This window comes from the organism of the source record quoted next, unplaced genomic scaffold, assembly GCF_019419815.1.
Source record: "Pyrus x bretschneideri cultivar Hongxiangsu unplaced genomic scaffold, Pyrus_bretschneideri_v1 Contig59, whole genome shotgun sequence".
NCBI classification, from domain to species: Eukaryota; Viridiplantae; Streptophyta; class Magnoliopsida; order Rosales; family Rosaceae; genus Pyrus; species Pyrus x bretschneideri.
Window position 1 is genome coordinate 676,936 of NW_025999797.1, and position 13,719 is coordinate 690,654.

Sequence of the window (13,719 nt, forward strand, 5' to 3'; positions counted from 1 at the left end):
TGAATATAAATTGTCCTGGATCACTACTAAATACTAATTAAATAGAAGATACAATTAATTAAACTGTACTCCAACATCTCTACTACGTACTCTTTGGAAATATGTCTCTCCTCTCCTGCCCTCTCCAATCAAAACTACTCTCTCTCTTCAAAACTCAAAATTGATAACATTAGGATCTCCAGCTGTGTATGCATGCAGACGATATGAACTGCACCAAAACAAAATATAAAATAATTAGGAGGCCACCTTAAAACTTAAAACCCATACATACGTGCTTGCATGTATCGTTTTCATAAGAAAAACCAGTTTTCAAATCTCAATCTGAAAATTACAACAAAATAAGCAAAAATTCTACGTCATACGTACATCAGAGCTCAGACCAATATATATATAACGAGTTTCACGTTTACTTATCAACTGTTGAGAATCAAACACTTGACTCTTGGATCATCATTTTCCACACATGCCAAACTGAAACACTCTTCATCAGCTAACTACGTGCAGAGAGACAAAGACAAGGGTACTTCGGTCATTTCACACAAAGAGGGCAGAACGATCGACGCAGATAGTGAAGATCATAATTAGTACTGCTGTGGCTGTCAGCGGAAAATGCCTTGAAAAAACCACTCATTAAAACGACGAAGAAGAAGACGACCCACATAATCCTGTTTTTAAACTTCTCTTTCACAATTTGGACCATCAAAACAACACCATACAATCAATGCGTGCACCAAATTAGCTCAAGCAAGCATCGCCATCAGCTGCGAGCGTATATTTCTTTATTTGTATTTTCTGACAAAACATAATTAACCAAAAAAAAAAAAGGAAATAAAATATATTGATGCATGATGAAGGAAAGGGATGTCACAAAGGTGGGGGAATTGAAACCTCAGATGTTATTGATGACGGTCAAGAGGGGTACATCCCTCCCTGGCTGTGAAAAGACAATAATTCCCTCAAACCTAACCTAACTAAACCCCTTTCTTCTGAATCTACCCTATCATATCATCTATCTCTATGCAATAAAGAGTTTCATGAAAAATCAAACCCAAATCCTATGTCCACACAAATCAAGACCATCACAACATTCATAAATGCATAACCCTAATGCGTACAAGGAAAATGAAACTCATTTACACCCCTGCTAGAATATTAGGATGACGGTATTTTAAACTAATTCAGCACTATTGGGTAGTAAAAATCAAATCATCATAACATTCATAAATGCCCAACCCTAATGTACAAGGAAGGAAACTTATCTATATCTAGATAAATGCTATTGTAGCGGTATTTTAAACAACTTACAAATTGAAATATGTTTAATTATTCCATGTATCAGTGCGTTATTGGTTTAAAATACCGCCACATGCAAGATCATAAGTTCACAAATGCAAAACCCCAACAAACCCTTATGTGCAAGTAGGGATACTTATCTACATTTAGGATGTCAATATAACGGTATTTCAAATCATTCATGTACTAATATATTTTGGACGAGTGTTATTGACTTAAACTGCCGTGAAATTTGAGGTGCAAGTTGTGTGGAAGACCCTCAACAACAATTAGAAAAAGAAATTAACGAAATTGAAATGTATGGATTTTCATCTCAGAAAAAAGGAATAAGCAAAAAGGAAGGAGGAGGACGCATACCTAGAATGAAAATTAGTTAAATGAAAAAGCGGGAAGGCAGGGAAGAGCTGAAGAAAAATGCATCAGCAAGAGGGACCCACACTCCTACCACCGCCTTCCTCTCCCGGATCGGATTTTGCCTGCAGCTGGGGTTGCTGGGACTGCTGAGCCTGATGCTGCCCTTGCGGCAGTTGGGTTTGGAGCAACAGCTGAGACTGAAGCTGCAGGTGGAGGTGGGGATTATGGTGAGGCTGCTGCTGCTGAATCTGGTGGTACGGACCGCTATCAAACCCCAGAGCCAAAGACGGCGAAACGGCGTTGCCCAACGCTCCGGCCATCTGAGTGAAGCCGCCCACAGTGACCGAGCCAGGGGACGAGTCAAACCCACTGTTGAATCTCACATGGTCCTGCGCCTGCTGCTCCCTCGCTGCCACGGCCACCGCCAACTGCTGCGCCTCAAAAATCTGCTGCTGCTGTGGCTCTCGAATCATCAACTGACCGGAAGCAGCCCCAGTTGGAATGCCAATCATCGGAGACATGTACGGCGAAACGGCGGAAAAAGCGTTTCCTTGGAGCTGCTGAGCCATGTAAGTTGGCGGCTGGAGGATGGAGAGCATAGCTTGTGGGCCCATGTAAGTGGCGAGCTCCTTCTTGGCATTGAAAAGGTCGGCCTGGACTTCCTTGAGCCGCTGCTGAAGGATGGAAATGAGTCCAACGCAGCCGTAGACGGGGTCGCGAAGGCGGGCCTCCGCCTCATAGGCCAGAGAGTTGACGGCGTCATCACGCTGAGAAGCGCTGAGTTCGTTGAGGATCTTGGCGACATTGCTGGCACCGAAGACCTTGTGGACTTTGGAAAACTTATGGGGGTTGTCAGGTGGGAAGTAGGGCGCGAAGACGCACTCCTGCGTGCACTTCCGCCGTAGAAATTTGCACGCTGCGCAAGGAGAGTTTGACGACGACGACATTATTTTAATAAAAAATTAACCACCTGCAATACAAAAAAAAAAAAAAAAAAAAAAAAAAAAAGAAATCTCAGAAACCCAAAACGATTAAATTAAATTATTAGAAATCTTTCCCACAAGTCAATATTCGATAATTTGATACAATGCAGGAAAGACAAATGGACTTTCCACCAAGGACAAAACTAGAGAGAGAGAGAGAGAGAGGGAGGAGTGAGAGAGAGAGGGAGAGAGACTTATGTTGTGTAAAATACTCATTGAAATGTGAGAAAATCAGAGGGAAATGGAAAGGGGATTTTTCAGGGAAGCTTCACAGATTTTAGAAAGCAGACATGGTACCATATAATCAAACAGTTTCTTCTAACCAAAGCAAAGCGATAATATTATTAAGAAATATGATTTATTTTATTTTTTCAGAAGAAGAAAACAAAAACGAAACGAATCGTTTTGGAGTATCTGATGATCATCGAGTGTTGAAGCTTCACAAATTGCAGATACTGTCAGAAAAAAAAAAAAAAAAAAAGAAAAAAAAAAAAGCTTCAACAACAATGGCTTCCTTTACACACTGCACTCAGAGAGAGAGAGAGAGAGAGAGAGAGAGACAGTGGAACGGAAAACAATGAAACGAGAGCTAATTTGCTGTCAATTTTACCAGAAATGTAAAGGAAAACAGCCAAACGGCGTCGTCGAGAAGAAGCTCTCTCTCTCTCTAAGAAAACACTCCGCTGTGTTTATGTGTGTTTGCGTTTGTGCCTCACACACACACTCTCTCTCTCATTTCTCATCTCTCTCTCTCTCTCTAACTACTTCATATGTAAGGAAATGCACGGAAATCTCAGATCCGCGTAAACGACAATCAATCAGCAAAAACCGAATCGAAAAAAACGGCGATAAAAACCTCAAAATCTATGAATCTAACCTTTATTTTTACCTTCGATTTTTTACTTAATCAGCAGAGGTTGCTCCGATCACAGTCGATGGCTCCGCCCTCTCTCTCTCCCCAAGCCGTCAAAGTCCATCAAACACCTGCGATACGATACAGAACCAGAAACGAACACTGAAATCTTTGAAGAAGGACGGCGTTTCGCCGATAGGGAAAATGGAGATAGAGATGAAGGGAGGAAGAACAAGAAGGAGAGACCTGTGAGAGCGAGAGAGCGCTCGATCCGATCTTCGCAGGATCCCAAACAGAAGAAGTAGAGAGAATGGAAAAACACAAATTTTTATTATTTCGAAGATATGAGAAAAAAAATGAAATTAAGATTATATAAAAAGAAAAATGATGAGAGAGAGAGGAGAGAGAGGGAGGGGGGGCGTTACCACGGCGTAGACGCCAATTTTTTTTTATAAGCGTTATGTGACCGTTGGATTGGGTTTCGGGGGCTTTTTTGGTTTTTTATATGGTATACTATTACTGACCTTTATAAGGAAGGACATGTTATTCTGAGCGACCATTTAGTGCCTTCTGAGTTTCCTCTTTGTCCCTGTACTGTCTGCGTCAATTGTCGATACTACCCCCTGTTTGGACGCTTTGCTTGCCTTGGTTTTCAATGCAAGCCTCCTACTTACCTAAATACCCTTATGTATCTCTCTTTTGTCATGAAATTGTTTTATTAGGTGGTTCTTAATAAAAAAAAAATAAATTGAAGTAGGAAAAAATATATGTAAAGATAGTTAACCGACTTGGGGTATAACCAAGCTGGTTAAGCAGTGTGCTCCTTTTGATACTTCAGTTCGAATTCTAAAACTTTTCACGCTCTCGCGTAATTTATTTGGCTAGAAGTGCTCCCTTTTGTACGCAAATTCAAATTACGTCATCCCGCTTGCACACACACGTAACTTGAAGTTAATTAGAATTTCTCTAGTACAAGAAAAATTGATTATTTCTTATAGGTTCCATAAATGATAAAACAAAATTTAATAATCATTCCTGGTAAAAGTCATGAATAAATACTATGTTGTCACTAATCCCAAATTAATAAATTAATTGTACAGACCGGTCGCCAAACTAAATTGCAACCGATACTAATAGCTGGATAAGGTATGCAAATTTTGAATTTCAAATAACCATATCCATCATCTTTTTTTTATCTTTTTTTTTTTTTTTTTTTTTTTGTTGGAGAATATCACTTGGTCAGTTGGTTGATATTTGGCTTGATATGCCAAATATTTGTCAATTATATTAAATTTTCTAAAAGAATAGTGAACATAAGTTTAATAAGACTACTTGTATGGTTTAATTTTAAAATATTTCTCAAAAAGTACTTGATAATTAATATTGTTAAAAGTTAGTGTCTGGTACAGAAAGTCTATTCGCAGGCATACAAAGCAACACTAATAAGCAAAAACGAAATCATGACATGAAAACACACAACGAAATTACAGAAAATAAAAACTTTATTAGAAATTAACATTGTTCATCAAAATTTTAGCGTAAGCGGGGAGGCTAATAACCAAGTATCCATATTTCATATTACATATCGTTTTGGAACTATACGAAAGATCCGATGTGTATTAAGAGCCGATTTGGTGGGCTTCATGGAACCGGCTTTAGGGATAGGATTGAATTGGTTAGAACTTGTAAGACAAAACTTGTAACTCATGTATAAAAATAGATTAGATAACCCAATCTATTGTGCACTCATAACTAGGGATGCAACTCGGGCACGGGTTGGATGGGTTGGAAGGTTAACTCAATCCCAACCCAACTTTTACAATTCGAGCTCGGATTCAGGTTGGGTTTCATTCGGGTTCATTTGGGCTCGGGTTTAATTGGGTTAGGGTTTACTTGGGTTGGGTTCCAGTCGCCCAACTTGTTCAAGTTTAATCTTGTAACAACTTAGTTTCCTAGAATTCCTAAAAAAATTAAGTCAAGTAGCATCAAAGCTAGCTAACTTTAATTTCATAAATCAATCTACTATAGAACTTTAGGATTTAGAGACTAGGAATATGGGTTGACTAATCAAATCCTCTTATTCCTTAAAAGCTTAAGTAACTATAAAGGGTAATTTATTTTAAAAAAATATTAGAAAGGGCGTTAGTTTTTGGACTTGGCTCATTTGGGTGTAGTATGAGCATTAATTGATATGAGTTACAATCTGGTTAGATTGGGTTTGGTTAGTCAAGTTGGGTTGGGTTGGGGATGGATGGACAAATGATCAACCCAATCAATGAATTGGTTGAAATTCGGTTAGGTTTGGGCAGGCTATAACTAAAAAATACTCACTTGCTCGGGTTTAAAGTCGGGTTGGACATGGGTGAGTTCGGATTGGCCCAACCCAAGTTGCACCCCTACTCATAATCGATCATGTCCAATCCTATCAATCTCACATTTAACACAGTAAACAACGTACTGGACAAAAGAAATTTTAATTGATCACAATCTAGCCCATCGAACCTACCAAATAGTGCCTAATGGATCACAAGCTGGTTTGTGGCATAAATATTCATTTTCCAGTAGCAGCACGTTCGGATACCATGCATGTTAACTCTACCTAACCAGGGTAATGTTAAGGAGACTAAATTTTCAAACTAAAATATATGTCATCAATATAAAGTAAGCACGTTAATAATTCAATTATCAACACCACGTTATTTAGTTTACAAATTTTAGCTTAGAAATTCAGTATTCCTAGCATTATCCAACAGTAAATTTATCAAATTACCACTCTTCACTGTTCCCACACACTACTGCACCTTACTAAATTGACAGTTGTCAACCTGTCACTCTCAGCTGGACACCGGGGCAAAATGGTAAACCCACATTCCCAGCACATCGTTTCCCGATTCGCCTACTCATACTCCTTCTTCAACCTTCCTTGCAGGCATCAGCAGCGAGCACGAGTTACGAGAGAGTGGGATGGAAGGGATGACCTGCTATTGCCGGTCAGACATCAGTCCTCCTCAGTACGGCCAGAGGAAGGCCCAAGCAGAGTCGTTTTGATTGCCTTTTCCATTCATTTCGACGTGACCAAACCTTAAGCTTCATCCCGAGAACTGATGGGTGGTTGCATCCTCAGCCGTCAGGGACTGTCACCGCTACCGGCTAATCACGTCGCTCTCTTTGACCGCTCGGCCGGTCAATTAATTTATTTTAATTATTAATTAATTAATTAAATTAGTAGTAATTATGTTTTTGCATTTCGAGGCTATAAAGGTTTAAGAAAACTTCGAGTGTGTACGAGTCTATTCGAGTCAGCATGTGACCGACCCAATTACTATGAAAAAAGATTCTTTCTTTATCTTTTCTTCCTAATCTATCAAGTTCAGAGATTCAGATTATTGAAATTTAATCTAACGGTTACAAACAGAGACTCACTTTAAATATTATAATAACTTAACAATTAGATTAAATTTCAATGATCTGAATCTTCAAACTTGATGGATTAGAAAGAAATGATCCAGAGAGAGGATCCCTTTCCGAGTACTATAACCTTGTGTCCTTATTTGCGTCAAAACATGGCGCCAGGTGTGACTTCTGAAGTAGCTGTATGTAAGCTGGTACAAGAGTAAAAATTGCTCCTCAAAGTTAGGTGTGGATGAGTACGTGCTTCTTAATTTGGTAAAAATTGTAAAACACAAGCTTTGTAAAATTACCATATGCTGTAAAAAAATATATATGCAACCGACTATTTGAACTTCCCATGTGTAACAAATTGGCAACCGTATTCACTTCCATCTACTTTATTTTCTCTTGAATGACATGTGACAAGAACATTGACTATTTTACGTGTATTCTTGCCATTTCATGGTTCTATACCGAAATTGGTTGCAAAATCCCAACCTTTTTCCCTATGTTTTATATTGGATTTAGTAACGAGTAAGCACAAGTGTTGCTTACGATTGTGAACCTTTCTTGAGCACGAAGGAAAAGAGAAAGAGCTATTTAGATTGTATTTTCAACAACATTATTATTTAGAAAAGCTAGAAAGATACTGTTAACATTAAATTAGGAGTCTCAAAACAACAACAATAATAAGGTATCAAAACTCATTCAATTCAATAAAAACAGTTAACGCTCGACCAAGGCTAGTGATATATACCAACTGTAATTTTAAGCATGCAATGAGGAATTCATGTATATATATATATATATATATATTTTTTAAAACTCAAACTATATATATATAGAGAAATTGGTAACCGATTTTCATCAACGTGGTATGAACTACAAATTAAGGACGTCAGAAGTTAAGTAAACGTGACGAGAAGATTAATGAGTGGGGCCCACCAAGAGGGAGACAAGAGGGAGGGAGGGAGGGAGGGAAGAAGAGTAGAGATGGTGGTGGTGCGACCGGTACGTACGTACCACTGAACCGTGAAGGACTGCGACTGCCTCATGAGTGAGGTATACGGTACACTGCTATGCTAACGTTTATTTTATTAACACGAAACGTCACATATTGAATTTTTGTACTGTAAATCATGATGTGTTGTGTCTCGTTAAGCAATTGGTTGCTCACATACCCTTCATACTTCATCCAACCTCTCTCTGTCTGTATTATCCTAATTCATTTCCCTTAAAAAATAAGTGATCAGATTTTCTCTATTTTTGTCTTTTATTTCCTACTTTTCATCTTTTTAATTTTTCTTAAACGACAAATCAAATCTTTTTTAATTCTTCCAAATCCTTTTCGTGTGGAATGTAAGCTAACCAAAATATTAATTTATTTGTAGATTACCAAAGCTTAGCCATTGAGTCTAACATTACATATATTATCTTTGTATCTTTTTGATTTGTTGTGTGTACGCTTCGTTCGTAGTCATGATCGCTGTATGACATCATATCCGGATCCAAAATTTAATTTTCTCACAATCAAATAATTTTCTTCTTTTTGACAAAAGGAGAATTAGAGCAGATGATCTTCCAAGGATCTTTACAAACATGTAGGGCTCGTTTAGAAATACTTCTATAATAATTAAAAGCGATTTTGAACAATTGTTTTTTAAATCAATTTTTAGTAAAAATACAAGTGATTCTGAAAAAAGCACTTGAATTGGTTCTTGCACGAAGCACATAACTTGGTGAATGACTTCAAGTGCTTTTATAACCCAAAAACATTTTCTTTAAAAAGTTTTCAGTCATTTTAAAAATATTTCCTAACGAGCCCAAATGATGACATTGATTGAATACCTGTAAATCTCTTTCTACTTGAAAACTGAGTAATGTTGGGCCGGTGATACTCATACAAGTCCTCGTTTAAGACCATTGTTTGCACATGTACGGTCACATAAAATAAAGATTAACAGTAATTGTTTGCTTAATGCTATTAAGCTGCACATGCATTTATTAACTATGTGTTATCACATCAACACATGTAGATGAAAATGATGCCATGCCATTTCTCCAATACAAAAACTCTCTAACGATCATGCCAACAACACACGTAGATTAACAGTAATTGTCTTCTTCTGTAAATTAATCGAACCCAAGTTAAATTTCAGAAGCAAACTAAATAAAAATCTCGTTACATGCCAACAATCAAGTAGACCACGTGAGAAACAAACAAAAAACCTAAGATTTGGGGGAAGATAGAGAGATAAGAAATCGTGGAAATCAAGCAGGCAAGAACCCATTCTTCTTTAATCGGTTTCCGGGCTACATTTTGTTTAGGTATAATGGGGATATTTTTGACTTATAAGTTATTTACCCTTAGATTGAAGGATTTATATGAAAAGTGAGGATCCTCTTCGGATCCTCCAATCACATCCGTTCATCGTACATCGTACAGTCTGTTTTCGTCAGGTACGGTTTAAATTCAATTTTAAATAAAAGAATTTACAATAATTTCTTAAATGTGATTTGAGAATTCTCGAGATCTTCACAAAGAGGATCCGGCGAGGATCGTCACTCTTATATGAAAAGGTACCCACATGTTCACAAAAAATGAAAAGTTTTTCTTCGAAGTTGTGTAATGGTAGTCAAGGGTATGGTGCTACTCACTATTTTGTTTTGCTAGGCCTCACATTGATAACATGTAATTTATGAATTCTTTTACTTAATATGTTATGCTTTCACATCCATCGTTAATAAAAAAAAAATTAATCAAGTATATATGTTGTATTTATAATCTAATAACCAAATAAGATAATTCTTAACTGTGTAATCTACGAGAGTAAACAAAGAAAACTCATTAAAAATATGAATTTAGTTAAATCAGCTAAAATAATGTACTCTTTTGCGTCAAATTTGAATTCTTATATATAATTTCGATGAATTTAACGTAACAATTATATCGTTAGTTAAAAAACAAAACCATCGAATGCGGCTAAGCATATATCATCACATCACAAAAACTTTCTTGGTCCATGAGTCCACGGAATGATTTGCAATCTGGAATATGAAAAGACAGAGAAAATTCCAAAAACAAAAAAGAGAAAAAGGTACGGGCGTGTGGTGGGGTTGTATAAATAATATAATCATGTAAATACACACACGCACAAGTTGGAGGTCCCATCTCTCAAGAATTGAGATCACAAAAATAACTTACATTAGACGAGTTTAGTCAACAATAATGTCTTTATTTAATAATACATTGTTGTTATGTCGATAAAAATTTAGACTTAACAATACATTATTAAATAAGACACAACATAACAATTAATTCGTTTTATGTAAGTCTTATGTCAAGACGCGCACCTGAATTTGTATAGAATGGTAGGAGAGGGTGGACTTTGTGGGATTGCCAGATCTGCCCTGCATCCGTATCAACCAATTTTGTCTCATGCTTTTTCCAAATTTTAGAGAAGTTCATTTACAATTTTTGATTGCTTGTTCTTCTCATTCTCTTTTGCTGTACACTGCCTTTTTGCTGTTGACTTTTTTTACGAGTTTGGGCCGGTGGCCCAGGGCCCAAGGTTGAGAGCTTTATCACCGGCATGGATTTGACATGAAATGCCAATCACTTTTTATTTAGGTTTTAGCATGCAACACGTTACCAGATATGTGTGAATATTCTTATGTCACCATTCACCAAACTTAATGCCAAATCTTTTTTATTATATATATCGACGAATAATAATTTTTGTTCGACAGTACGGGATTAGATTACTAAGTAGTTCAAAAAATAAATGGTGACGATTGACTTTAAGAAATCAAATAGTGAATATTGTTTAATAGTTGAATTATTTTGTAAGCTGGATTACCGAAGACAAACCTCAATGTATAAGTTAACGTACTCTAGAATCATCGGTTTTCTCCTTTTCTCTATTCGATTTAGTGACTTTACAAGGCTAAAATATAAGAGGAAAAGTAGTAGTTTATTATTGTATATACGAAAAGGTTGAGGACTTAATAAGGTTCCTTCGATGGGCATGAGTGTGAAAGAGCAATGTTTTCGACATATAGAAATGACTGGGGATCGAGGGTTCGACCAAAAACAAAAATTAGCTGCTGCGTTGCCATTGCAGCATCTGGTATTATTTGCACCATTAAAGGAGTAGTTTTGTAGGGAATTTGGAAAGCGTTATGGTGGGTGCTTATTCAAATGTTCTTGAGACAATGAGACGTAGGTAACAATTTGAGATGGCTAGCTAGCTAGCTAGCTTTGGGTTGAATTAGTACTTATCCCCACTATATCCACATGGTCCCAAGAGATTTCAAATTTGAGTCCACGCTCGTACTAGCAACATGAGAATTGATAAACACATACTCTTTTTCTCCTTATACACACTCTTGTTTAATTATGTTTGTTGTTTTCGTTTGATTTGATAGCCAAAAACAACAAGGTGTGTGTGAGAGACTAAAATTGGTGTGTGAACCAAACTCCCTAATCCTTCCTCAATGATGTCATTACTCATCCGTCTCTCACCACAATTTGTTCTACACATATTATAGATTTAATATTAATATGCTTTAGATTAAGAAAGTATCTCTAATCATATTATAACATATAAATTGATAACACCACGTGTCGATGGGACAGTTAAACTAAAACCATTTTTCCCTATCAAAGAAGGGGTAAGTATATATTGTCTAGATAACATTTTAACTTTTATAGAAAAGAGTAAGTGACCATATGGTCATAAGAAAATTACCTTGAACATTGGGCTTGACCAAAGAACAAATAGGGAAGTTAAAGGCCTAGTCCATTATTCAATGAGCCCATTACTCTGCTAAGTAAAGTTCACCTCTCCCCAGACTACCAGACCCTTAAACCCCAAAACTAAACACAAAACCCTCGGCGGAAAAATCCAGAGACCAAAATTAACCACCCGAATAAATGGCCAATCGGTGGCGCGCAGCCGGCAGCAGCCTCCGCGCGGTTCTGCAAAACCCCAGCTCCGGACCCCAACCTCCATTCTCATCCTTCGCGGCTATGTACCACACGATCCAAGCCATCCCTCGAGAAGTCACTGGAAACAGAGTCTCCGTCAAAGACAGAGCTCAAGGTCGAATCCCAGCAGTCGTGTTCTCTCAGCAGCTAAATCCTACCAGTGCCGCCGCTCGTCCGGTGTCCAGGAAGCACCTGCTGACCACCGAAAGGAAGCAGATTCAGGCCATTCTCAAGTCCGTAGAACTCCCATTTTTCTGCTCCACTCGGTTCCCCCTCCAGATCCGAGCCGGGTCCGGGTCATCGGATTTGCTCGAATCCGGAAATGTGATACCCATCAAGGCAATTTCTCATTTTCTTCATCCATTATAATTCGATACAATTTCCAATAATATAAAAAAAAATTGAAAATTTCTGAGTTATTTAAAATTGGGTTTTTGTGAGTTTGTGTAGATTCATAGGGACGAAGAGAGTGGGAAGATTCTGAATTTGGTGTTTGTTTGGGCGGATGAGGGCTCGGAGCTGAAAGTTGACGTCCCTGTTGTTTTCAAAGGTGAAGATGTTTGTCCTGGTCTCAAGAAAGGTAATTTGATTTTCTTTGGTTGCACATTGTTAGGTTTGTTTCATATCTTTGGTAAACAGAAGCTTGCGTGTTCGATCCGTAAACTGTAACATCGAAGTTGGATGGTTTAGGAAGAGAGAAAATTTTGGTTATGGATGTGGTACATTGCTTTGCTTTAAAGGCTGTTCTTTCTATCCTCTATGCATCTATACTATAGCGGTTACGTATTGAAAACAGAATTGCAGCTGCTTATGTTGTTGTTGTTGTTGTTCTTGTTGAGATTATAAGGATATTTATTGTTAAGAGTGTGCTTCTACGCGTTGTATGATAGTTTAAATGATCTTGGGCCGCTCCACTCTTTTGCAGTTTTTTACCGGGTTGGATGCTCACATTCTTATATATATATATATATAACGGTGCATGTAAAATGTTTAAAAGCTTGTTACTATCGGAGTCCCTATTTGACGCATCATGTTGTTTTCATGCGTTCTTTAGAGACTGATTTGTGTTGGTTAAGTATGAGGTTATGTGACAGTGCACTGATTATGACTTGTTCGTGCCAAAACAGGTGGCCATCTGAACAAAATTAGAACTAGCCTAAAGTACCTGGGACCGGCTGAGCACATTCCTACAAAGATTGAGGTGGATGTCAGCAATCTAGATATAGGAGATAGGGTGTTCATTCCTGACGTCGAGGTTCATCCTTCCATGAAGCTTCTAAGTAAGAACGAAACCATGCCCATATGTAAGATAGTCGCAACAAATTTGGAGAACCCAGAATCTGCACGAGTTTAGTCACCAAAGCACAGGTTTACGGCTTTCCTTCACTGACATGAATCATGAGTAGAAGCAAGAAGTATAATAAGTCTTTGATTTATCCTAAGCTACAGATTTGCCCGCCGCCATATGCTGTGTGATTCTCAAGTTGTAAAACAATCGTGATTGTTTAGATCATAATCAGCTGGATTTTGTTGTAGCACTCTTGATATGATCCGTGTTTTTGTTACATCTGTGCTTTTATTATAATGGTTATCGGAACATGCCTGATTTTAAGCAAAGATTACATTATAATTGGCGCATACATGTCGATCTCGTCGTAGTTAACACCGTAACAAATGCGTAATTAGCTCCATCTAATTCTAGGTAAGTTGTCAATGTTATACAAGCCTTCAATTAAACTGATAAGTGAGGATATTCATGGATGTGCCTGCAGACTACAGCCTCAACACTTTAGTCGAACATTTCTGGGAACGGCCTCACTGCCTTAAAAGCATCCACCATCTCCTCAGCCCAACGA

General features: G+C 37.6%; 2 protein-coding genes across 4 annotated transcripts; one reads left to right on the plus strand and one right to left on the minus strand.

Moving 5' to 3' along the window:
• LOC103956510 (LOB domain-containing protein 36-like) lies at window positions 1-3,914 on the minus strand. 3 transcript variants are annotated; one of them, XM_048571318.1, is made up of 5 exons: window positions 3,730-3,914; window positions 3,520-3,614; window positions 1,651-2,617; window positions 367-494; window positions 1-208 (listed from the first exon to the last, which is right to left on the minus strand). In XM_048571318.1, the coding sequence occupies exon 3, from the start codon at window positions 2,592-2,594 to the stop codon at window positions 1,713-1,715; it is 882 nt and encodes a 293-aa protein (XP_048427275.1). In that variant the 5' UTR covers window positions 2,595-2,617; window positions 3,520-3,614; window positions 3,730-3,914; the 3' UTR covers window positions 1-208; window positions 367-494; window positions 1,651-1,712. The 3 variants fall into 3 exon arrangements, with proteins under 3 accessions (XP_048427275.1, XP_018505225.1, XP_048427276.1); XM_018649709.2 differs by lacking the exon at window positions 367-494; XM_048571319.1 differs by lacking the exon at window positions 367-494 and having other exon boundaries at window positions 3,508-3,614.
• A 7,815-nt stretch (window positions 3,915-11,729) lies between these two features.
• On the plus strand, window positions 11,730-13,462 carry LOC103956509 (50S ribosomal protein L25). Its single transcript, XM_009368510.3, has 3 exons — window positions 11,730-12,202; window positions 12,314-12,443; window positions 12,991-13,462. The coding sequence occupies exons 1-3, from the start codon at window positions 11,810-11,812 to the stop codon at window positions 13,215-13,217; spliced, it is 750 nt and encodes a 249-aa protein (XP_009366785.1). The 5' UTR covers window positions 11,730-11,809; the 3' UTR covers window positions 13,218-13,462.
• The last annotated feature ends 257 nt before the right edge of the window (window positions 13,463-13,719 follow it).